The 25,359-nt window shown below is 52.5% G+C and overlaps 1 protein-coding gene across 1 annotated transcript; it reads right to left on the reverse strand.

The window, feature by feature from the left end:
* Window positions 1–268: 268 nt before the first annotated feature.
* On the reverse strand, window positions 269–22,750 carry LOC308526315 (MAL-like protein). Its single transcript, XM_081101449.1, has 4 exons — window positions 22,121–22,750; window positions 4,881–5,048; window positions 3,611–3,733; window positions 269–1,676 (listed from the first exon to the last, which is right to left on the reverse strand). The coding sequence occupies exons 1-4, from the start codon at window positions 22,226–22,228 to the stop codon at window positions 1,614–1,616; spliced, it is 462 nt and encodes a 153-aa protein (XP_080957575.1). The 5' UTR covers window positions 22,229–22,750; the 3' UTR covers window positions 269–1,613.
* Between the last annotated feature and the right edge of the window lie 2,609 nt (window positions 22,751–25,359).

Below are 25,359 nucleotides of genomic sequence, written 5' to 3' on the forward strand. Positions count from 1 at the left end.
AACAGAGGGCTGGCAAGGGGCCTGCTCCCCACTCAGGACCAGCCGGTGCGCCCCCAGCTTTGCCTCAGCTGCGTGAGTTTGGCTCTGGGACTTATACCCAGACGGTCCTTACTGAGGTGGACATGTTGCCCAGGCCCTGGAGACAAACGTGGCCTCGCACGCGGCTGGCCGGTGTGCGGGGCCCGAGAAACCTCCACAGGGGCTGTCAGGCTGTGACAGCGCGTTCCCAGCTTCTAGCGTCACCACAGCGGCCCACTCGGCATGTTTTACTGTAAAACACCTTTTATTTGGACGTGGCTACTCGGTAAATATTGAACAGTGCTCATCCCAGGCAGCTGCCAGGCAAGAAAGAGAGAGATAAATGGGGGCTTTTCGAGACAGCGGGGCAATTGGGAAGCCAGCAATCAATGACAGGGAAGCCGGTTTCTCTTCGGTGACTCCCTGTTCCCCTCCTCCCAGGAGCAGAAGATAGGAACTGTGCTCCCTTAAATCAGCTGAGAGGAGTCCCAAGTGTGTGCGGTTATGGGCGATGCCGGCGCCGCGATGCCCGAGCCGAGAGGCCAGGAGACCCACCGGGGAGCCGAGGATGGTGCGGAGAAATCCCAGATGCACAGCCGTGTTTCTCAGGGAAAACCTTTACTTTGAAACCAAGCACCTCTTTTTGTGTTTCTGTGTGCACAACGCCAGCCTTCTCGCTGAGAATGGTCCCAAAGTCGGACGCCATGTGTCCAGCCGTGTGAGCCCCGCGCTGCAGGAGGCAGCGGAGTGGCCCGGGCTCCTCTCTGCTGGCACCACAGCGGGCACTTGAGGGGGGTGGGCACCCACGAAAGAGCACGTCCCTGGACTGGGGTCCTTTCCCGGCCTCCTTAAATGCCCCGCAGAGCGTGAGAGGAGCCCAGGGGAGAGTCCTTGTACGTAACATCCTGCTTCCTTCCTTGAAGGTCTTTTGTGGGGGGCAAGGTGGCTTCTAGTCCTTGTTGGGTGGGGTCCTGCAGCCCACCCCCCACCCCCAGCTCTTACCGTATAACAATTTTGTAGAGTCACTCACTTCTTTTCCTGCAAATCTAGCCTCTAAATTGGATCCCGAAGCTGGGGAGGGAAGGAAGCGGGGTGTAATGGAGTGGCAGTGCGGCTGGTCTTTGCTGCGGATCAGAGCAGAACCACAGGGCGGGAGAGGCTCTGCATCTAAGCGGAGATGTGATGTGGAGGCGTTGCTAGCACCATTTCGGCTTTAGGAAACTAAGACTGCATGTTCCCACACACCTGCCTGGGGACCCTCATTGCTGAGACGGGTCCCCAGCCAGGTGGATCCACCAGGGGACGCTGGTGGGTCGGGATTCTCAGCGCTGAGGGCTTTGGAAGCTCGTTCTGTGGAGCCCGTTACTTTCCCAGGCAAAAGACAACGCAGCCTTTCACAGTCATCACGATGGATTGCGCTGTCCAGGAGGCTATGCAGAGTGTGATTTCATCCTCCCGTCTGAAAAGACGGCCTGTTAGTCCCACTGACGTGTTGTTGGTCTGTGTGTCATCCAGGTGGCGAATGCTGAAGCGACCTTCGGGAGCCGTGGTCCACGCGTTACAGGAGCATTTCGCGCCGGGCAGGACTCCTGCCCTCAGTGGTAGTAGATGCTGAAGGCGTGGAGCACGTAGAGCAGGGTGGTGATGAAGGCGAAAAACTGGAAGGGGTGAGAGTGACTGTTATAGACGGACAGAGCCGGCTGCTGCCCATCCCTCCAAGGGGCCCTCAGGCCCTGGAGCCCAGCTGGCCACATGCCCTGACCCTGCTGTGCCCGCTGTCCGCCTGAGGACAGCAGCTACTGGCTGTGCTCCGTGCTCCTAGAACTGCCCACCGCGGGGATCCGGAGGCCGCATGCCCGGCATCCTGCTCCTGCCTCATTTGCAGACTGTGCATCCCTTCCTGCCATAAGGCAGCTCATCGCCCTCCCTGCCCTGGGCCCTCTCTCTCCCACTGTCTTCCAGTCACAGTTCTCCCTCTCTCGTCCTCTGTCACCATGTGTGCTCTGACGACTCCCACAGTTTCCCAGGCCAGCCCAGACTCCCGTCCGAGAGCCTGCTGGTCACTCCTCATGGAAGTCCCAGAGGCCCTTCAGCTCTCCATGGTCCCGACGGAGCCCCTGAGCTCTCCCCAGAAGCTGGACAAGCTGTGAGCGCCAGGACCCTCCTCCTGCCCAGCTCCACAAGCCAGACAACTGTGGCCACCCCGACTCCTCCCTCCCTTCTCCACTCAAGTCCCAAGTCATCTGACTGCACTGTCCCATGGCCCACTTCTCCCTCATCTCACACCATCACCCCTCGCCAGGGCTTCTCTCTGCCTCGCTTGCCCTTCTCTATGCCCACGCTGCTCTCTGCTGTGCCCAAGAGGGAAGCTTGACCCTGTTTCACCAGCATGAGATGAAACCGTGTGATGATCCCACTTTGCAGGGTAGAGTCCTTGCCCTTAGCACACTTCCCAGGCCTGGTCAACTGCTCCAGCCTTTGACATGCTGTCCACTCACACTCTGTTCATTCATTCATTCATTCATTCATTCATTCAACAAATATCTTTTGGACACCTGTTAGACTTCAAAAACAACAGTGGCTATAACAATGAACATTCGAAAACTCCTATTCTCTTGGGGTGAGGGGGTCCTTGCCAAGGCCATGAGCAGAGCATGTGTTGTGCTCAGGGGCAGTCAGGAGGCCCGTGTGGCTGTAGCAGCTGAGGGCTAGGCTGTGAAGGGCCGGGGCCGTAGGTGGGGTGGGTGGCAGTTGAAGGAGGGGAAAAAGCTCAATGAGAAGGGCAAAGACAGGCTGGAAAGGCAGCTGAATACCTGTGGCCACCCTAGTGGGTCATGGTGCTTGCCTGGCACCTCATTCTTATGCTGGGGCAGCACCTCATGCTGCACCCCTTGCCCACCTGATCTCTGTGGGAGCTCCCAGGGACACGGACTCCACGTTTCTGGCCACAGTGATGCCAAGGTGACTGAGACCCAGCTGGAGTCCTGCCTTGGAAGTTTCCCAGGTGAGGTGATAAAGGCTAGGCCTGTCAGAGGAGGAATCTGTCAGCCGTGAGCTTGCTGCCACGTGAGGGCGCCGTTCCCACACAGGGAGGAAGGGGGCGCAGTGCAGAGACCAGGAGGGGAGGCACAGGGGCCTGGAGTCTGGTCTGTTGAGCCTAAGGTCTGGGGTCCCCCTTGTCCCACCATTTGGCTGGGCTACCTAGCCTTGGGTCCCATCACTGAAATAAACGGGTGCCTGGCCAGTGCAGCCGTGCTGAGGACCCTGGGCTCTACTCCACAGCAATGAGAGCCCCAAAGGCCCTGCAATCTGTGCTTTGGAAAAAAAATATTTGGACGGCAGTGAAGGGGATGCAAGAGGGCGGAGGGGGGAAAATCAGAAGGCGAGAGGTGACCCCTGAACTTGGGCCTGGGGCACCGCGAGCTTGGGCACACGTGTACACACACACACACACACACACACACACACCCCTCTCCTCCTGTCCCCAGGGCTCCATCAGCCCGAGGGCTCAGGTGGGCTGTTCTGCAGGAGGCAGAGCCAAAGAGCCAAGCCCGAGGGACCCCTCCCCTTGGCGGTCAGGCCCAGCACCCACCGTGGCCGCGGTGTTTGTCATGTAGTTGCCCAGGTCCTGGCTCTCAGAGACGATGGTGGCGTGGGCCTGCAGGACAGCCGCGCTCATGTACAGGATGCCGGTGGTCCCGTGGTACAGGCTGTCCTGGAAGGGAAGAGGGAGGCCACATCACCCGGGCACTCAGTCAGTGAGCGCTTTCCTCCCACGACACAGCTGGGAGGAGCGAGAAAGAGACAGGCCCCTTCCCTACTTCCTGCCTTGTTTTTGGGGGGTTTTGTTTGCAGTGTTTCTAATGAAATATCTATGTAGTGAGCAATAGTGGATTAATAAACAGCAGTAATAATATCAATACTAATTGAGAGCTTATTCTGTGCCAAGTTCTAGGCCAAGCCCTTTTCTCATTTATCTCATTTAATCTGATCAGTGATGAGGTAAGTTGTTCAACATAGAAAAAAATTAATGGTGATCAAGATGATGTGAAAACATGAAAAAATGATGTAATATTAAACGAAAGTTTCGACACCCAAAATCATTAGTTCAGTGTGATTAACATATATACGCATTTCACACAAAATTTGTGGGGAATCAGAAGAACGAACCCAGTGATTGTGACAAGACCTCGAGATTGGGGTGACTTTTTCCTGCTGGCATTTCCTTCGATGTTGCTCCACTGATTTTTCCCAAATGAGATTTAGAGGGAAATGTGTCAGGAGTACAGTCAACCCTTGACCAACACGGATTTGAACTGTGCTGGTCCATTTAAACGTGCATTTTTTTCAATCAATACTGTAAATGTATTTTCTCTTCCTTATGACCTTCTTAATAACATTTTCTTTTCTCCATCTTTCTTTATTATAAGAATACAGTATATAACACATTAGCATATAACATACGTGTTAATCGACTACTTGTGTTATTGGTTAGGCCTCGAGTCAACAATAGGCTTTTAGTAACTACGTTTTGGGGGAGTCAAAAGTTACAAGTAGATTTTCAACTGTGTAGCGGGTCGCCCCCTCACCCCATGCTATGTAAGGGTCAACTGCACACAGAATGTGTGTGTTCCTCACAAGGAAGGCACAACAGGGAATGCAATGAGACTGACTCCGGCAGGGCAGCACTCTCATTCCCGTTTCAGAGCAAACACATTCACATACAAAGTCTTGGTCATGGGGGCCCAGCCCAGGAAAGGTCTCTGGTTCCCCCTCTGCACCCAGAAGGCCCGCTGTCCCCACAACACCCAGGACACCAGTCTGGGGCAGTTCGGGGGCCTGATCCCCGCACTAGTTCTTACCAGGACTCTCCAGGACTCGTATCTCTTGTAAAATCCAAACAAATAAGACAGCAGAAACAGGAGGGAGATGAGGAACGAGGTCAGAGAGACGTACAACACCCATCCTTGCAGCAGCGGGTTGGCCACGTGGGTGGCGGCCACCAGGACCCAGACCCAGAACCCAAACACCTGTAAGAGAAAACCATTGCAGGAGAGGTCATTTGCGTGTGTGGGGTGCACCTTCCTTTGTGAGGTCTCTCTGCTCCTCTGCCTCTGGTGAAAAGCTCTTCAGGTGAAGTTAGGAGGGAATTGAGGGAATGGGGAGGAAGGCTGGTCCCCTAAGTCACCGTAAATTTTATTAGAAAATCCAAGGGGTTAACACAGAGGCTGCCCACAGAAGGACTTCGCTGAATTTGGCCTGTGGGTGTGTCTTCTTGGTTCAAACAGTGTTGGCATATACAGTTTTTTAAATGTGTCTGAATAAGTGGCCAACATTTAGAATAAGACATTTCACATGAGAAATCCAGATTTCAGACATTTCTTGAGAAATCTATAGTTCTGGCTACAGTGAACACATATCCCAGGCAAGAGTAGGCTGAAATGAGTTGTGACTATCTCTTTATTTTTTTAAATTTTTTAAAATATATTTTATTGATTTTTTTCACAGAGAGGAAGGGAGAGGGATAGAGAGTTAGAAACATCGATCAGCTGCCTCCTGCACACTCCCTACTGGGGTCCCGCAACCAAGGTCCATGCCCTTGACCAGAATAGAACCTGGGACCCTTGAGTCCGCAGGCTGACACTCTATCCACTGAGCCAAACCAGTTAGGGCTGTGACTATCTCTTTAAAAAGGACCCAGAGTCCTCAGTGGACCACAACCCTCTACCCTGTAACCCCATGCCATTGTGTAGCACATTCTGCCGCTCACTTTCACTGTGGAATAGTACTCTCCTACTCCTGGCTCCTTTCACCCACTGACAGTGCCTGCCTGGCCCTGTGGGAACTTGATTTGGTGCAACCCCCCACCCTCAAGGTAGAGTATCTGATGCCCTGCTAGGCAATACAGTTCCAGTTTAATCACCTCTCAACTCTGTCCAGTCGTTTATTACCCCCTTGGTGGAGAAACCAAACCTTTCTCCTGTTTTCTCTGGGCTCTGGTTTTTTTTTTTTGTTTGCTTTGGGGCTGGGCTTGCACTCGTGCTGAGCCCAGAGGAAGAACTATATGTCCACTAGCTGCATATCCAGTTAGAGGCCTGGAGGAGAGGGTAGGCATGAGCTCCAAGTGGCTTTTTAAAAAATTGATTAGAGAGAAAGAGAGAGAGAGAGATTGATTTGTTGTTCCACTTATTTATGCCTCTTATATGTGCTCTCACCAGGGATCAAACCTTCACTCTTGCTGTCTTGGACAATGCTCTATCCAACTGAGCTACTTGCCCAAGGTCTCCAAGTGGTTTTATTGTTGGTTTGTATCTGACTCTCTGAGCAACTCTTCTTCATGGGGCCTCCTTAGGATGTCCTTATGAGCCTCCTCATTCTCCTTCTCTTCACTCAAGTTAAATCTGTTCTTAGAAGGACCTCATAGGCTGGATCCCAGGAACCCACTGCCGGCCCATTTCTCTCTGTGGCCTTCAGCCCCACACATCCATCCACTTGCCTACGGGATGTCTCTGCTCTCTGCAGGGACCAAACCTGCACTTGTATGATATTGAAAGTGAGTTCCTCATTACATTTTTCACCCAGACATCTCACTTGCGTCACCCCAGTCCTGGCCCTATTTCTCAAGCTCCTCAAATCCAACAGGTACAAAATCTGACTCATTGCCACTCCTCAATTCCTTCAGGACCCACCCTCCCAAGCACCTCCTGAGAATGACTTTCCTGAGGAAGAAAGAGCTACTGGGTTGGGAATGGGTGTATAGAGGCCTCCAAAGATAATGATAGTGTTCCATTGCTCGCACTGCACAGTAAGCACAAAGGAGTTTATCTTTTATTAAGTAATAAAATAGTTTTGAAAAAAAAAAAAGAACCTGTTGGATTGTGGCCACTGGAAATTTTGAGTGATTGGTGGTGGAGGGAGCCAAGGATGTCTCCTGGGTTTGTAGTTTGGAGAAATCATACTACCAAATTTTAAACTTTCTAGAGAGTCACTGTAATCAAGAGTTGACAGTGCAAGTGACTCACATTTCTGCCCATTTCAGGAGACAGCTCACCCCTTCCCTAGTTCCATTGCCTTTCCACATAAAGTTTAGAGTCAGCATGTCAATATCTGAATATCTATCTGCTGGGATTTTGATTGTGTTATATCTAGAGATCCATTTGGAGAGAACTGACATCTTTTCTATGTTGAGTCTTCCAGTCCATGAACATGGTACACCTCTCCAATTATTAAGATGCTCTTTGAATTTTTTTTTTAAATCAATGTTTTGTAGGTTGTGGCATTATAGATGCTGTGCACATTTCTTTATACTTATGCCTTAATATTTGATTTTGGTGGAGCTACTGTAAATAGTATTGCTTAAAATTAAAAAATTTTCCCCCCAATTATTCATTGCTAGTGGTTAGAAACAGGATTGATTTTGTGTGTTGACAGTGTATCCTGCAACTTGCTGAACTCACTTATTAGTTCAAGGAGGGTTTCTCAGTTCCTCCTCCTCCTCCTCTTCCTCCTCCTCCTCCTCCTCCTCCTCCTCCTTTTCCTCCTCCTCCTCCCCTTCCCCTTCCCCTTTTCTGGGAAGCAGAGCTGCCCAGGCAGCGTGTTGGTGATCCTCTCCTTCCCCAGGGCCTGGGGACTCAGAAGTGGGCTGATGCTCTGTTTCATTTTCTCTCCCCTTTCATGTGCCATACATTTCTTGGTTGGAGTCTTGATGCTCTCCTAGCACTTCTTCAGCTGCTTGAACCCCGAGTGGCATGGTGGATGAGAGTTGTATTCCTGAGTAAGTGCCTGCCAGGTACTTTGCTTGAGTGCATCACTTTTCTTACGTTCCAGCACACACCTGCGAGTCAGGGCTGCCTGGTCCTGAGGAGGATGTGAGGAGGGATGTGTGAAGGGCCCTGAAATGGGCCTTTGTCTGTCAATCCAGTGACAGGCATTGCTGATGCTGCAGGGAGGTGTCAGGTCTCCGCTTTAGGCACCTGGCAAGTGTCCTGCCGCCACACCATGGGAAGTGCATAGGAATCCCTCACATGCCAACACCCAAACAGTGCTGGCTCTTAACGGGGATGACAATCAGAATTTAGTGACTACCCTGGAGCCTGCAATATTTTAAACTCACATTAGACTCGAGGCAGAGAATGGTCTGTGCCATTCACTGTTGAACTCTGTGTGCCCAGCTCAGGTTCTGGAACAAAGTAGGTGGGGAGGGGGTCAGAGAACACTGTGTGCTGAATGAATCACGTAATGCCACCACCACGTCACATTTACCAGGCTTTACAGTTTGTGAAATGCATCCACTCAAATGGCCTCATTAGGTCTGTATGGCAATTCAACTCCCTTGGAAACTTTCTAAGACCCGAGAGCTGCCACTTGATATCTTCCGCCACTTACTGCCAGCTCACCTGTGCCAGGCTGAGGCGGGCAGGGGTGCCTCGGCCCCACCATGCCTGTCAGTGCCTGTCTCCTCCTGCTGGCAGAGGTGCCCTGACCCAACACTGCCAGGCACACATCACTCACAGGTCTGCACTTCATTCTCAGCACAGTCTGTGCGGTGGAGGGTGCTGGGGGGACTGAGGCCCGAGGTCACACAGGACTCGAGGCAGGACACCTCGGGTCCTGCGCACGATCAGATTTCACAGCTGGCCTCTGAGCATTTGGGCACCTACTCGGATTGCATGGGAATTTTCTGAAAGGGCTTCAGGGTTGCACAATAAACGAGTTGCTCAGGAATGCTATTTACTTTGATTTCCACACCCTCCACCTTCTGAACAGTAGAAGGGACCAGGGCCAACGACAAGCCCCAGGGAGTGAAGCCCAGGGCAGTGGCAACTCGTTTCTGTGTCAAGCAGTCTGCGTTGCTTCTTTATAGGTAAGGTAACGTTGAGTATTTGTCTTCCCAGCTTTTAAAAAAATCTCATATTTAGTTTTCCAGATTTCCTTGGCAGCCTCAACTGCTCTCTCATTTTAATCCTCATTTTGTATTTTCCAAGAGCAGGAGACATACTTAGATGTCTGGGGCTGGGGCTCCGTGTGGGAGAATGCTGCATTATCACTGGGTGTGGTGATCAAGTATATTTCAAGTCCAATGTAGGCAGAGTCTGTTTCCTATGAACATACACAGAATGCTCATCTATGCCTTTTCCAAAGGCTGAGCTGACACTTGATGGAATCTCTTCAGGGACAATGGAGCTTAAAATAAGTCCTGTCCCTTGTTTTCCTCTAGAGCAGCGGTTCTCAACCTGTGGGTCGCGACCCCTTTGGGGGTTGAATGACCCTTTCACAGGGGTCGCCTAAGACCATTGGAAAACACATGTATAATTACATATTGTTTTTGTAATTAATCACTATGGTTTAATTATGTTCAATTTGTAACAATGAAATTGGGGGTCACCACAACATGAGGAACTGTACTAAAGGGTCGCGGCATTAGGAAGGTTGAGAACCACTGCTCTAGGGCCTAAAGCAGCTCCCTCGCATTTAGGTCGCTGGGTGAAGAGCCCTCACACGTATCAGCACTAGCTTAATGGCCCCTAGTCAGAGTCTGGGGACAAATAGCTGATTCCAGATCTGAGCTGAGTCTTGCTCCCCTTTCTCAAAGTCCTGCGATCATCGAGGACTTTGAGAAAGCCCCCAGATCTGGGTCCTGCCCAGAGATCCTGATTGAATGGGTGAGAGAGGGTGCCCCAGTGATGCAGCCAGGACGAGGGCCCCCAGAGCCCAGCTCCTGACTCCCACCCATAGTCACTCCAGAACAGGGGCAGCACCGTTCCTCCTGGGTTCCAATCCCAGTGCTGACTGCTGCGCAGGCTACTGAACTCATCTGTGCCTCCATGTCCATGTCCATGTCCATCTAATCGAGGTGGTGGGGAGCACACAGACCCTTCTCATGTGCTTCTCGCGCCAATGGTGAGTGCTGGGTAAGCATGGTTGGCCCTGCTAGCCATAATCATTTGGAATGGCAGAGAAGATGGGAGGGGGTGTTCCCTGAGAAAGACTCAGCGGTGGGGAATGTGCAAGGCTGGTCTCCCGAAGGATGGGAAGTTCACACTGGAGGAGCTTGGAGACCAATCAGCGGGGTGAGTAGGACACACCCTTCTATAGACTTGATGAAAGCTTTGGTCACCTAGAAAAATGTACCTAAATATATGCACAAGTTTTGTCTACCAATCTGAGGACTTCCAGATACTCAAGCCCATCTAGAGCCCAGGTTGAGGTCCACTGTCATCTCCACATTAAATACTAGTAATGGTGCCACCAACTGTTTTACCATGTTGACAATGTTAATGCACACACTGTGAGACCCAGTCATTTCACTTTTGGAAAGTTGTCCTGCAAATAATACACACGAGCAAAATGACACACGCACAGATTGTTTGCTGCAGCCTTGCTGGTTATAGAAAAGATAGGATCTTCCTCAACGCCCGCCCAGTGCAGACCAGTGAGGTCTTCACAGTGGAACTCACCCAGCAGCCTTCCAAAGAAGGAATTTTTTTTTTAAATATATTTTATTGATATTTTACAGAGAGAAAGGGAGAGAGATAGAGAGTTAGAAACATCGATGAGAGAGAAACATCGATCAGCTGCCTCCTGCACATCTCCTACTGGGGATGTGCCCGCAACCCAGGTACATGCCCTTGACCGGAATCGAACCTGGGACCTCTCAGTCCGCAGGCCGACGCTCTATCCACTGAGCCAAACCGGTTTCGGCCCAAAGAAGGACTTATACCAAAATGAAACAAAGGCGAAGAACTGTAGAAGGCACAGCCCAGCGAGCCCAGTGCGCTAATGATTTGTGTAGGGAAAGAAAGGGTATGTGTGTGGGCTTGTGCGCACTTGTTTGTAGATTTCTGAAATGAGATCCAGTCAATCAATCAGTGGCTGGCCTTCGAGGGGGACTGCTTGACTCAGTGACAGGTTTTAACTAACCCAAGCAACCAACATGTACGTTTAAGAGAGAAGAGCCTTGGCAGGGTACTCAGTTGGCAGGAGCATCGTCCCAATGCACCAAGGTTGCAGGTTCGATCCTCGGTCAGGGCACGTACAAGAATCAACCGTGAGTGAATAAATAAGTGGAACAGCAAATCGATGTCTCTCTCTCTCTCTCTCTCTCTCTCTCTCTCTCTCTCTCTCTCTCCTTCCCTCCCTCCCTCCTTCCCTTTCTACTTCATCCTTCCATCTCTCCTTTACCCTCTCTCTCAAATCAATCAATAAATATTTAAAAAGAAAGAGGAAAGACACCGTGCTAGACGACAGAGACCCATGAAAGACATTTGAACAGGAAAGAAAAGAGAGGATTGCCTTTGCTTTGGGAGGATCTGCCCACCTGGACGGAGCAGCTCGGGGCTGAGAGGCCTCTGAGGGGCTGGGGCAGGTGAGGGACTGGGGCAGGTGAGGGGCAGGGGCAGGGGAGGGGCTGGGGCAGGTGAGGGGCTGGGGCAGGTGAGGGGCTGGGGCAAGGGCTGAGCTGCTGCAGCAGAGTGAACTTTATGCACCACCTGGCTCTGAAGACAGATGCTGCCCGAGCCATGACCCCATGTGAAGCACAAAGGAGGAGCCCCGAAGACGTGCGATCTCAGGTCTGCAGAGCCCAGTCTCCTGGCCGAGGCTGGGGGTGTGGGCTCGGGTGGGGCCAGCCAGGAGCTGAGAAGCAGGGAGGAGCTCCACAGGCGATACCCAGTGGCAGGTTTTTCTGCATAGCTGGCCCCGTCTCGCACCGTGGGTCTCACCCACCACCACTGCATTCCTTTTCTGACAGCTTGTCTTCATTTTTATGACATGACAGCTTTGCCTCCCCTCTCCCCCCTCATCCTTGGGTGGACACAGGCTGCACCACCACCATGAAGCCTCCCGCTGGGAGGAAAAGGCCCAGATCAAGTCCCTGGAGCCAGGTGCCTGGCTGTGCTCCCCCTGCTGCAGGCCTCCCTGTGGCAGCTCCGAGGCCAATCCTGTGGGTGATGCTTACAGTCCCCTGGCAGCTCCTCCGGGTGCCTGGGGACTGGCAGCCTTGGGGCTCTTTCTGGGCATCATCACCTCCTAAACCAGTTCTTTTTTAAAAAAATATTTTTATTGATTTTTTTACAGAGAGGAAGGGAGAGAGAGAGAGAGAGTTAGAAACATCGATGACAGAGAAACATCGATTAGCTGCCTCCTGCACATCTCCTACTGGGGATGTGCCCGCAACCCAGGTACATGCCCTTGACCGGAATCGAACCTGGGACCTTTCAGTCCACAGACCGATGCTCTATCCACTGAGCCAAACCGGTTTCGGCCCTAAACCAGTTCTGAGAGGGCAACTGACGTCTTCCTGTTACCCACTGGGATGTGGCAGGCCTGGACCTGAACTCAGGCTCCCAAACAGCTTGCATTTACATGGAAGCTCTATGCTCCATAATTCAACCTAGGACACCTCCGGACACTCCCTCTCTCGTCCTGACTCACGGAGTGAGAATTTCTCTCTGCGGTTTTAAAGCTTGCAGGAAATTGCCAGCCTGGTGCCCGGGTCCCCAGTGAGGGCCCCTGTGCCATCCGGTCCACTCCAGGAACAATAGTGCCGGTCAGAGCTCCTTCCAGGCTGCTCCTGGCCGACCAGGTCATATAAGGAGACCTTGGTGCCCACAAGAGCTCTGAGGACCAGGCTGGCTGCCTGCCAGGGAAATCAGGGCCCACCCTGGGTGAGCTCTGGCCGCCGGGAGGGGCAGGATGTCCCCGCCGGAGGGGAGGTGAGTCAGCGCCAGACCTCCCCAGCCTTCCTCCTGCCCTCCCTGCCACCGTTTCCTCCCCAGCACCACACCCACCCATTCAGACCCTGGCCTCCACTAACCCAACTTCTGACTGACTAACCAGCCCGGGTTCACAGGGTAATAGAAGGTGGAATAAAAACATTCCTGTCCTGCCAAAGTCGAAAGGACCTTTCTTCTTGTCCCTGAAAAACAGCAACACCCAAACTAAGCATGGGGCGGGGGTGGGGGGGGGGCGGGGGCGGGGGGGCAGGGAAAAGCTTTTTTTAAGATGAGTCTTAGAGTTGGACTCAGGCAGGTGCCCTCACCTCCTCCTTCCCCCAGGAACCCACAGACATTTTGTGACCAGCGGCTGTGTCCTGTCCTTCGTCAGGCACCGAGGACCCAGGCATCACCATTCACTCCAGTCCCCACGAACAGCCTGCTTGGCACCTCCCTCCCCCACCTTGTCTATGAGCAGACCCTCCAGGGCAGGGACCAGACCAAGGCCACCTCCTCCAGGAAGCCCCCCTGAACTACCAAGTCCTCAGGGCACCCCTCAGTGACCTCCCTCATGGCATTGTCCCTCTTTGCTGCCTCCTCCCCAGACCCTGAGCTCCTGAATGCAGGACTCTGTGTCCCCTGTGGCCTTTGTGTCCCCAGTGCAGGGCACGGAGCCTGGCACACAGCAGGTGCTTGGTATGAGCTGCTGGGCAACTGGAGAAAGGCGGCAGGAGGCAGTTGCTAGCCTCTGCTCACTCGCTAGCTGCTCACTCCCATCTTCTTGGGCCTGATTCCCATGCAGGTGGCACCACCTGACACCCCGGGCCTGCCACTGAGGCCCAGCCACAGACGGGCATTTCCTCCAGGAGGACGGGCACCCATTGGTTTCGTCCCTGTGCATCTCCTGCGCCTGCACCTCCCAGGCCCTCTGGGAGCAGCATTCCTGGGAGAACAGACAGGATTTCCCGAGAGGCTTTCCCATCTCCCGCCTCCTCCCCACCCCTTCGTGTCCTGTGACACCACGTGGCCTGGCACACAGGAAGAACTACACAAAATATGCCGTCAGGGAGGGTGATGCTCAAATAAACAGCCCCTCTCCCCCAGCCAGCATCACTTGGGCAGAGAGGGTCCGGATGGGCGGGTGGGGGCTGCGAACAGAGCAGAGGCAGAAGCGCAAAGCTCTGAGACTCCAGTTGGGGCGAAGGGCTGAGATGGATGGACTTCTCTGAAATAGGTGGGAAGATTCTGCGCCCCACGCCCATGGTACCTGGCCCCGGATGGGGAGCCTACTGCGGCCCTGCTCCGGGGCCCACCAGGCGCCTTCTGGGTGCAGCTTGAAGCAGGAGGGTGGGGAGCTGGGCTCAAGCTGCTCTGTAACCGGGTACAAGTGTCTGTTGCGACAGGTCAGGCCTGTGTGGGCCCCCAGCAGCAGGCCGCCTGGCCAGATGGGGCAGACCAGGAGGAGGCAGCTGGGGGCCAAGGCTGGCCGGCAGGTAGGGGAGGATGCAGAGGAGGAGAGGTTTGAGATAAGAAGGATAAAGGCCAGGGAACCTGGCTCGGGGTCCCCCACCCCTCCCTCCTCGGCCCCTTCCTTCTGCTTGTCAATCTGGATGACACTCTAGAAAGCTCTCCTGCCTCCCAAGGCCCAGCCAAGCCCCGTGCCTGTGCCCCATGCCCGTGCCCCATGCCCCGGGGGAAAGTTCTCTGGATGAAAAGCCCTGGAAGGGCGCTGGCGGCAGGTGGGGCACTTCTTATCGGTGAGGCTTCTTATCTGGGGCCCCGGGTCCAGCAGGTCAGCATGTGCTGGGCCCCTCCCTACCCTCCTGCTGTGAACCCGCTGGCTGACCTGCAGCAGGCTGCTTGCCCGTCCCGTCTACCCTTATAGAAGCCACTGATTCAGGGGACATCGCTCATGGCCTGGCCAGTCAGGGGAAGGAGAGGACTGTAAGCCCAGACCAGCGGGTGGGTGTGGATGAGTGCCTGCTAGTTCCGTGGGTCTCTCAGCTCAAGGCCAACCTTCTGTGTTGCGGGCTGGAGTTTGCAACCACAGTTCCTGGCTCCCAGGCCCTGTCACTGTCCTGCCAGCAGCAATGGCAGTGGCTCCAACCCCAGGGTCCCTGCACTCCTCCTCCAGGGAGACCCTGTCCCACAACTCCCCCCTTCTCAAAGGCAGGAAATGGAGGAGAGATTAGTGAGCCTGGGACTAAGCAGAGGGTGGTACAGGAGGGGAGTTATTGTGATTATAAAGGGGCAAGGAGGCACCCTTGTGGTGATGGAGGTATTCTGTATTCTGTCTGACAGGGGGATGGAGGCATAAAGGCTCCATAAGGAGAAGGTGCCTTCAGACCACAGAACGAAGCAGGCACCTCCGTAGGAAATAACAGTGTTTATTATGGGGTCTTTACTTGCAGGGATGTAGGGTTGGAGCAGACAGATGACCCAGCACTGGCACAGATTGTTCTCCGCTATCAGACCTGTTACAGTGCTTTTTATACTGTAACTCAGGTACTAATGACTGACAAGACAAAGGGACAAGGAATGCAGTAGTGCCAGGGGCCAGTTTGATTTCTATCTTAATTGTCACACCACTCAGCCATTGCTAACGAAAATGGTTATGGCTACATCTAAGGAACACAGATAACGATCAACTAGAAGGCTCTGGTGTGCTTGCTCAGGACAGAGGAAACCCGGGGCCCAGGCAGAGTGAGTTTGTTCATGTCAGTTCTATAAGGTTAGGTAAGGTGAGGCATAACCCCCGGCTAGCAGGAGGGATGTGGGGACATGTGGAGAGCACCCCAGGTGGGAATTGGGGGTGCTCAGCCACAAGGCCTCGGGGCCTCATCAGGGTGGGCTTAGTTCAGGGCCTGGCATTCCTGAAGGGTTTGGCTTGAGGGGTGAGATGTTTCCTGGTCCAGACTAGGACTGCCTGGGACTGGAGGGCCGCACATAGAGTCAGGCTGTGGGCAAGAGGGGGCCGGCTCCATGTGAATCTCATGCATTCACTGAGCTGATATTTAGTGAGACCTACTTTGCGCCAAGCACGGGAATGTAAAGGTAAGAAGGCAGACATGACCCTTGCCTCTTCGTTCTGTGTTCTGAAGGGAACTTGCTGCTCCGGTGACCTCACCCTCAGACATTACCCCTCATCACCACCACCTGTTCTTGTTTCCCCGAACAGCAAAGCCTGGGGCGAGAGCAGCCCTGGCATCTTGATAAATGCTTGTGGATTCGCATTTGGAATCTGCTCACAAGCGACCGGCTTTCTAGGAAGAGGTCTGGATGACCAACAGCAATGAGACAGTAAAGTTGACACTTCTAGGGCTGCTGTGGACACCCTTGTGGGAACCATGGAGCTGTCTCATGAGGTCTTGACTGTTCCTGTCTCATCGCTAAGGCTCAGAGTGGTTCAGTGACCTGCCCGGGGTCTCACAGCAATTAAGTAGCAGAACCTTCTGATAGAATTTTTTTTTTTTTATCCTCACTTGAGGACTTGAGAGAGAGAGAGAGAGAGAGAGAGAGTTGGCACTTCTCTGCTACTGCACAGGCCAGGGGTTCAAAGGCAACATCAACACCAGGGAGTCATCTTGCCTTCTAACTTGCTGACTCTCTAGAGATCTTCTTAGCCATTCTTTTTAATTACAAAAATGTAATTTGTAAGTTAAGTAGTGAAAAGGTCGGAGGTTACAAGACTTCCCTGGACTCTTATTCATAAAATACTCCCTCCGTCCTCTTCACCTGAGTCACCTCTCAGCTCCTAAAGGAGCAAAGAGCAGACGAGTCAACCTTGCAGGCACTCAGGCATCACAGGGTCACCCCACCCCACCCCATCCCACCAAGCACTGTCTGCTCTGAAGTGGGGGGGGGGGAGTGTTGCCTGGTCCCCAGGCCCTCCCCAGGCTGGCACCAGCAGGCACCCACACTCACTGAATGAAGGAGACTATATTTTGAAATTAATATGGTTTTCAAATGAGAAATCTGAATTCCACTATAAATCAAATAAAATACAAATGTGAATGTTAAGATACCAAAACTCTTTTTCTGTTGCTGGTGGGAATGTAAAATAGTACAGCACCTCTGGAAAAGGGTTTGTCAACTTCTTAATAAAATACCAAGCACACACTTAACACACAATCCAGCAGTCACACTCCCATTTTCCCAGAGAAAGGAAAACTACAGCCACGCAAAGGCCTGTCCCGAACGTCCACAGCAGCTTTATTCAGAATAGCTAACAACTGTACCTCCAGCAACCAAGCGTACCTCCATGGGTCACAGGTTAAACAAAGTGCAGAAAATCCACGCCAGGGACCACTGCAAAGCAGTGGAAAGGAAGGAGCTATTGATACACAATAACTTGGGTGGACCTGAGGGAACTCCGCTGAGGGGAGGGAGGCAGTCTCAAAAAGCCACATGCTGTGTGATTCCATTTATTTATCTTACTTTCTCAAAAAAACCAAAATTATCGAAACAGAATTAGTGGTTCCCGGGGTTCAAGAGGTGAGTGGGGGGACAGGGTTGGAATGCGGTGGAGGAGACCATAAAAGGGAACTGGGACCGAGGCCTTTCTGGGACGGAACGTTCTGTATCTTGATTGTGGTGGCGGCTACATGAATCTACACACGTGAGAAAATGACAGAGACACAGGTTCCTCACTAGCTGAAAGTGGAGGTTCCTATGAAACCTTTTGAGGCCGAAATGGCATAAAGCTAAGAAACAATTACCATTAATTTACATAGGAAACGTTTTGCGTGTTCACACCCCCCCAAAATAACCTGCCAACCTACTAAACACACTTAATTACGTTCAGTTTCATGCCAACTTTAACATCTTTATGAGCTCTCTTATTTCTGTTAATGTCGGACCCATCTTGCTAACAAAATCAATGGCAATAAAGCCCACATGTGCCCAGACTCAGCTCAGAGCTCTGGGCTGGGTGCCGAGATGCTGAGGGTGGTTCCTGGGCAGGAGCTCGGTGGCGGGACCACTCTTGCTGCTGGGGTGCCACTGCCTCTACCGGCTGCTGCAAACGAGCACCGAGCGCTGTTTTTGCCTTTTTCATAGGAGCAAAAATCCTCTTCAGATTTCTCTCCGTTAGTGAAAACAGATACCGAGGTAGGCCTTTCGTCAAGTGAAAATATAGGCACATGTACCTATGCAGACACATCTTACCGCCTCAGTTTCCTGGTTTGAAATTGTCACTAGCCTTATGACAGATGTAACTCTGCGGGACACTGGATGAAGGGTGGGGGACCTTCCTGAACTAACTTTGCAACTGCCTATGGATCTATAATTACTGTAAAGTCAAAAGTTTAAAATGTGAATTTTAACGTTAAAGACTCTAAAATAAGGCCACTTAGACAAAGACCTTATGAGAGCGGGTTGCAGGGAGCAGAGCGGCTAGGGGACACTAAGGCTCCCCTGGACCCTCTGCCATCCTAAGTCTGTCATCATCCAGAAATACAAGAGCAGCCACTGTCTAGGCAGCAGGGGTGGCACAGGGCGGAGGGGTCTGAGGAGCGGAGTTGGGGCCTCAGGGTGTCCCTTGTTTATAATTCTGCTGTCCTCACTCCCCTGGGAACACCCTGGACACCGGCCCTGCTCTCCAGACATCACAGTGGGCAGTTAGGAGACAGTGGCTGGAGGGACATGTGCCTGCAGACGCCACCCATGTCTGCTCTGGGCCACCCATGTCTGCATCTGAAGCCAGGTTATGGCTTTTGCTTCTTCTGCCTCCCTTTGCTGGCCTGAGCTCCCAGTTTTAGACCCTCTTCTTTAGACTCATGTTCTTAGAAAAACATACCGTCTGTGATGCCTTGCGCCCTATGACAGAGAATCTACCGGGACCCCTAGGTCTGGTGCTCTGGGGTCTGCCCAGTGGGCAGCAGTGGGCAGCACGGCCAGCAGACCAGGGTCAGAGAGGCGCTTCTACTGGCTGACTCGGCACTTTCCTCTCCAGCCCAGCCAGTCTTCTGATCCATGGGGTCAAGTATCAGCCACTCACCTCAACATTCTCCCCTCCTCTCCTAGTTACCTCCTCTTTCTCTCCCCAGATGTGAGACACACATGATTCTATATCCTGTGCTAGGAAGGCTTATTTAAGGAAAAAGCCAGTGCAAAGCAGCATGTACAGAATAACCCAACTAGATACGTCCATGTGTACAGTGGTCCCCTCTTATCTGCCGGGGGCGACAGTCCAAGTCCCTCAGTAATGCCTGAGACCTCGGACAGGACAGCTCCAAACCACACACACACACACACACACACACCTCTATGATAAAGTTTAATTTATAAATAGATGCAGTAACAGATTACCAACAATAACTAGTAATAAATCAGAACAATTATAACAATGTACTGTAATAAACTCGATCTCTCTCTTACAGCAACTAGCATGAAATTCTTTTTCCTTCTTCACAACTTCACAGACAAAAGACTCATGCTTACCGTAGATTTAGCAACCTCAGCACGATTTTTTTTTTCTTTCCTTATTAGAGAACTTTGATCTTTTCACTTAAAGGAAGCACTTTATGGCTTCTCTTTGGCATATCCGAATTGCCAGCATCATTACCCTTGTGGTTTGGGGCCATTCTTATGTAAAACAAGGGTCCTGAATACACTGTGATACTGTGACCACTGATCTGATAACCAAGGCTGCCGCAGCAGGCGGGAAGTGTCTACAGGGCGGAGACACTAGACAAAGGGATGATTCTCATCGTGGACTGGACAGAAGGGACAGTGGGAGATTTCATTACACTATGCAGATTGGTACACAATTTAAAACTTATGAATTATTTCTGGATTTTCTATTTAATATTTTCTATATAAATTTTCTATTTAATATTTTCAGGTCACGGTTGATCATGGGTAACTAAAACCACAGAAAGCAAAACTATGGGTAAAGGAGGACTACTGTATGTATATGAATATATGTATGTGTATGAGTTATATTTCTTTCTGTGTTTTCTAAGTTTTCAACAGTGAATAAGGATTACTGTGAAGGAAAAATAAAGTTGTAATGAAGAAACATTAGACAGGCCAAATGGAGGGACATTGTACAAGACAACTGATCCAAAGTCTTCAAAAGTGTTAAAACAAAGACTGAAGAATTACTCCAGATTAAAGAAAAGGAGACATGACAACTAAATGCAATGTGGAATCCTGAACTGGATCCCGGGCCAGAAAAATGACATCAGAGGGAAATCCGCACTATTTCAGTAGGTCTACAGGGCAGTTGATACATAGTAGCAATGCGAACTTACTAATTTTTTAAAAATATATTTTTATTGATTTCAGAGAGGGAGAGGGAGAGAGAGAATTATCAATGATGAGTCATTGATCAGCTGCCTCTTGCACGCCCCCTACTGGGGATCGAGCCCACAACTGGGACATGTGGCCTTGACCAGAATCAAACCCGGGACCCTCCAGTCCACAGGCTGATGTTCTATCCACTGAGCCAAACCAGATAGGGCCATTGAGTTACTAATTTTGATAGTTGTACTACATAAGAGTTAGGCCTCAGGAGAGGCTGAGAAAAGAGTATATGGGAATCTCTGTATTATTAACAGCAGTTTTGCTATAAACCTGAAATTTCAAAGGAAATATAAATGCATAAAATTGAACCACCGACAATATCCCGCCACTTAAGATATTGATGACCTAGAGCCCAGCAGAGCCACACAGTTGACTCCTCCAGGAATTCCACTTGCAGGAGCCGGCATCCTGGGAGCAGGTTCCAAGAGATGTCCCCACTCAGCCACCCACCCACCCACCCGATATGTTTATTGATTTTAGAAAGAGAAGAGAGGGGAGGAGAGAGAGTGAGAGAGAGAGAGAGACTAGCTACCCTGCCCCCTCCCCTCCCTCTCCCCCTCCTGCATGTGCCCGACCAGGAACCAGGAATCGAAACTGGAAACCCTTTTTGGCTTATGGGAGGGCACTCCAACCACCTGAGCCACCCAGTCGGGGCTCACGCAGGTGCTGTCTTGATTCTAGAAGCCCCTTCCCTCCAGTCTCCTGCCTGTTGGTCTCTCCTGTTGGTCTCTGGACCTTTCTCTCTTCGTCTCCCTGTGCCCCCACTAAAAATCTAGACTATCATTTGAAGTGCAAATTCACAGGCCTGGGCTCCTGGACTTGACCAGGTCAGACGGCTTCTCCTAGTTGGTGCGACAGCCCTGTCTGGTCACTCCTTGAGCACAGTGTGACTGCTGGAGAAATGCTCACAGTCTCCCTCCCGCAGCCAGGGACCTGGGAAGGCGGTGTCACCCGTGGCCTGCCTGATGGACACAAACCGTGTGATCGCGTCAACCACAATCCTGGCAATTCAAGTGGTTGTTCTGAGGTGAGGACACACCCAGGTCCTGGCACAGAGAACTTGCAAGAGCACTAAGGTGTCACCAGCCTGGCAGGGTGCCCATGCTAGTGTCCTGGGGCGGGGGGGGGGGGGGGGAGGGCGGGGGTAGGCTGGGCAGAAACCTGCCTCTTGGGTGAGGTTTCAGCTGGAGCCACTGGAATGGTGGGCCTGCCCTACCTCGGTCCCTTTCTGGGTGCCCTTTAACCAGTTTGAAAAAGGTCACCAGTCGGGCCAGCTTTCCAAGCCGGGGACGAGAGTGAGAGGGCTGGCCAGGTCCAGCTGGAAGTTGGAACCGCTTCCTCGCTTTCCCTCCCTGCCTGGGCAGGGCTGCCTGCCTGGCTCAGAGCTGCCGAGGAAGTACCCCCACAAGCCAGGCATGTCAGGAGTCGGGAGAACAAGCTCCTTTGCCCCGGTTTGTCCACCAGATTGAGTGCCCGCATCAGCGGAGGGGCATGATGACAGCGGCTCCGAGGGGACCAGCCCAGTGGACACTGTGTGCAGAACACGCCAGGGTCTGGCAGAAATTGGAGCACAGTTCAGCCATGGGCACCCCAGAGTCACCACTGGGGTGAGGGTTCTCGTGGGCAGCACGGGTGGCTCACCCGACTGGTTTACGGCCACGGTTGTCATAAGCTGCCTCCTCTGGGGCGCCCACCCAAGTCCAGGGGCACCCTCAGCTGACTTGACAAGAAGGCACTGGCAGGCCTCTCAGGAGGCGAGGCGAGTCCCCGTTTGGAACTTTAGAAAGGTGGTTCGGAAAAAGCCCATAAAATAAAAGTCCGTTTCCAAAACTCTCCTGAAGATCCACAGTATTCCAGCAGCCCCCCTGCCCCTCCCCTCCTCCCCCATCACCACCCGCGGTGGGGGAGGAGGAGCCCACCCGCGCTGCGGGTCGAGGGGAGCGCAGGCGGCAGCCCGAGGAGCGATCGGGAGAAACAGCTCCGGCGGGTCCCCCTTCTCCTCCGCGACCCCCCCAGGGGGGAGGGCCCCAGCCCCCGCGGGTCCTCGCCGTCCGTCCGTCTGTCCGCGGCGCGGTACTCACCAGCTCCGGCAGGAAGAAGGCGAAGGGGATGGTGAGGAACAGCGCGAGCCCCGAGGGCACGTCGGGTGGCGCGTGGCTGGTGGGGGGCGGTGGGCCTGGGGCGGCCATGCTCGCACCCTGCTTGGCTCCCGGTTCCCTTCCGGGCTCCTGGCTCCTGGCTCCTGGCTCCTGGCTCCCGACTCCTAAGCCGCGGTCCGGGCCGCAGCCCGTCCAATATCAACTCCTGCCCGACACACCCATCGGACGTCGCCTGGGAGGGACAAAGCGGTTCCCGCCGAGCAGGTCCTTCCACTCGCTGCGGCCAGAAACCCTCAGTGAACGTCGGCGTGCGCATCCGACGGGCCTCGCCTCCCTCGTCTCTTTCCTGGGAATTTTTGAATCCCGGAGCGTATTACTCCTCACAGCCACCCGGCCCTCCTCCAACCTCCCCCCGGCCCCCCCAACTCTGTGCCCAGACTATAGGCTGAGGCTGTTTACCATGACAAAGACAGTTGCTTTAGGACCTGCTGTGAGCCAAGCGATCTGCAGAGCTCTCCATACTCCCCACAGCCCTGCCCCTGACTGGTTAACTCCCTTTCCAGAATCTGCTAGGACACCAAGAATCTGCTAGGTCATGTCAGATTCTGACATGCTGGGTCTCACATCTATCTGCCCCTGTTCCCCCCGTCTCTCTCCACCCCCTCCCCAGGCCACCCTCAGCCTCAAACCAAAGGGAGAGAAGCAGCCCTCACTTCCAGCTCCCTCCCCAGGGACTTGGTGCTTCCTTCTTCCTCCGCACCCTCTTTCTGACCCTCCTCTCTCTTTCCCCAGCACAGTATAAGGAGGAGACCCCTGTCTTGGGGAGAAATCTGCTCCAGCAGGCACCCCAGAATGGCCCAGCTTGAGGGGTGCTGCCCCAAGCCCCAGCTCTCCTCCCTCCCCATCCTGGCTCTCCAGCCAGTGAGGCCAGGAGCCAGGCTTTGGGCCAAGCAGTTCCTTCCTGCCTCCTCCTGCCTGCTGGCCAGCACAGGGACCCTGAGGGGAGAAATGCCGAATGTCTTCTGTGCTCCAGTAATGAGATGTCCTCCTCAGGAGACCAGTGCCTGCTCCTCAGCAAAAGCAGTGCCTTTCAGGCCCACCCAACCTGGCACAGATGGTGGGTGGGCCTTTGATTGGGCTGGGGAGAGAGGGGCATTTCTCCCCTTATCCCTCCACACCAGGGCTGAGGCTGAGGCCGTGAGGTCAGGGAGAAGGGACCCAACCCAGGCAGCCAGCAAACTCTGGGTGCCAGGGCTTTCAGCAGGCGGTTGGTTCTAGGTAGAGAGGAAAGGGCTCATCTCCACATGTAGTGAAAGGAGTTGCCTGGCTGCCAGGTCAGGGTCCCTGTGCTGGCCCTCAGGCAGGAGGCGGGGCAGGAATAGGGGTTAGAAAAAACAAAGCCCAAAGCAAAGGCCTTGCACGGAGAGGCAACAGGCCCACTGAGTGAACCTCAAAGCAGCCTGGTGCCCCCCTTCTCCCAGGCCTTCAGAGATCCAGGGAGGACCTGAGTCCAGGACCACCTGCTATGGGCCTCACCTTGGTCGCACGGTGATCGCATAGCAGGCATTGCTGAGGAGTCTCACTGGTGTCTCCTCTCCTGAATGTTGTAATAAACCCTGTGCCACCCTTATGGGCTGTAGAGTCTGTTGACCTGGCCATGGACCGTGTGGCACAGCGGGTACAGCTGAAGGGAAAGCTGAAAGGAAAGCCTTTCTTGGGCTCATCTGTCATCTGTGGAGCAGGGGTAATAATAGGACTGGAGCTCCCGAGAGGCTGGCAGGGCCCACGTCCCTTCTGCCTCCTGAGGCACTAAGTGTAGTAAGAAATGAAGATGTCACCAAACAAGGGCATACAAAATGTGGCATATTTTAAACATTTCCATTTAATCAAGTGATGGTTTTATTATATTCAACGAAGTATAGCACACTCTCCTTAAGCTACTTATAAGAAAACTATATAATTCACAAGGCACTTCAGGCAGTAAGATTCCAGAAGAGATGGAAGTTAGAGCTGTAAGAGCATCTTCGCCTTCCAGAACAATCCAGGTATCTCAGGGGCTGGGGCATGAATGCTCTTGGACACAAGGTCAGAGTCTCCCAAGAGAAGAGGCAGGGCCTCTACACAGCAGTCCCTGGTTTCCACCTCATGGCACGGAGAATTGGAGTTAATCCTGAGCACCACTCCAACATTACTTGATCACGATCATTGTCTCCATTTCCTCGTTTGTTAATTGGGGCAGGTTAAATGAGATGATGTATATGAAAACCTGTAAGACATTTCTAGCGTATGGCAAATACTTCATGAGTACTTGTTTACCTAGTTCTAATCCTTAAACCACTTCTCTCCTGGCTCTCTTTCTTCCCACAGCAAGATCAGCACCTCCCTGTTAATACTTCCGTGCTAATTTTTAAATTTCAAATTTTTTTCCAAAATTCATACTGATTTGTAATACACTTACAGAAAAGTGCACACAACATTCAGACCATGAAACTACCACCCAGAGCAAGAAACGGAACACTGCCCTGGCGGGTGGCTCAGTTGGTTGGAGTGTCGTCCCATACACCAAAAGGTTGTGGTTCAATTCCCAATCAGTGCACATACCTAGGCGCATGTTTGATCCCCAGTGGGGGAGGGGTGGAGTAACCGATCGATGTTTCCCTCTCACATAGATGTTTCTCTTTCTCTTTCCCTCCTCTCTTTCTACAAATCAATAAAAACATATCCGTGGGTGAGGATTAAAAAAAGAAATAGAACATTGCCAGGCTCCTCCCAATCATTTCTCTCACCCTCCTCAAAACACCTGTTCTCCTGATATCTAATCACATAGGCTGATTTTTGTCTGTTTCTGAGTGGGTTCCTTTGTGTCTGGCTTGTCTCACTCAACATGATGCTGCAAAACTCATTCATGCCCTTGTGGGCTACTCCCTGCTGCATGGTACTCCATTGTATGGATATACTACACTTTATCCATTTTATTGTTTATAGACTCAAGTTTTTACAATTTTGTGTTATAACATGGCCAGGAACATTCTAGAGCAAGTCCTTTGGTGCACCTGCATGTACATTTCTTTTCATTTTTTGTTAATCCTCATCCGAGGATATTTTTCCATTGATTTTTAGAGAAAGTGGAAGGGAGAGGGAGAGACAGAGAGAAACTTTGATGTGAGACACATCAATTGGTTGCCTCCTGCACACACCCAGACCAGGGCCAGGGAACCTGC

This window comes from Myotis nattereri (genome assembly GCF_964212035.1).
Source record: "Myotis nattereri genome assembly, chromosome: 10".
In the NCBI taxonomy this organism is placed as follows: Eukaryota; Metazoa; Chordata; class Mammalia; order Chiroptera; family Vespertilionidae; genus Myotis; species Myotis nattereri.

What these genes read in the sequence shown, in the direction of transcription:
- LOC308526315 (XM_081101449.1), bottom strand. Translation starts at nt 22,228, where the DNA reads ATGGCCGCCCCAGGCCCACCGCCCCCCACCAGCCACGCGCCACCCGAC. An exon ending in CCTTCTTCCTGCCGGAGCTG is followed by an intron (nt 5,049 to 22,120) that starts GTGAGTACCGCG and finishes TTTCTCTTACAG; the next exon opens with GTGTTTGGGTTCTGGGTCTG. An exon ending in TGACAAACACCGCGGCCACG is followed by an intron (nt 1,677 to 3,610) that starts GTGGGTGCTGGG and finishes CACCCCTTCCAG; the next exon opens with TTTTTCGCCTTCATCACCAC.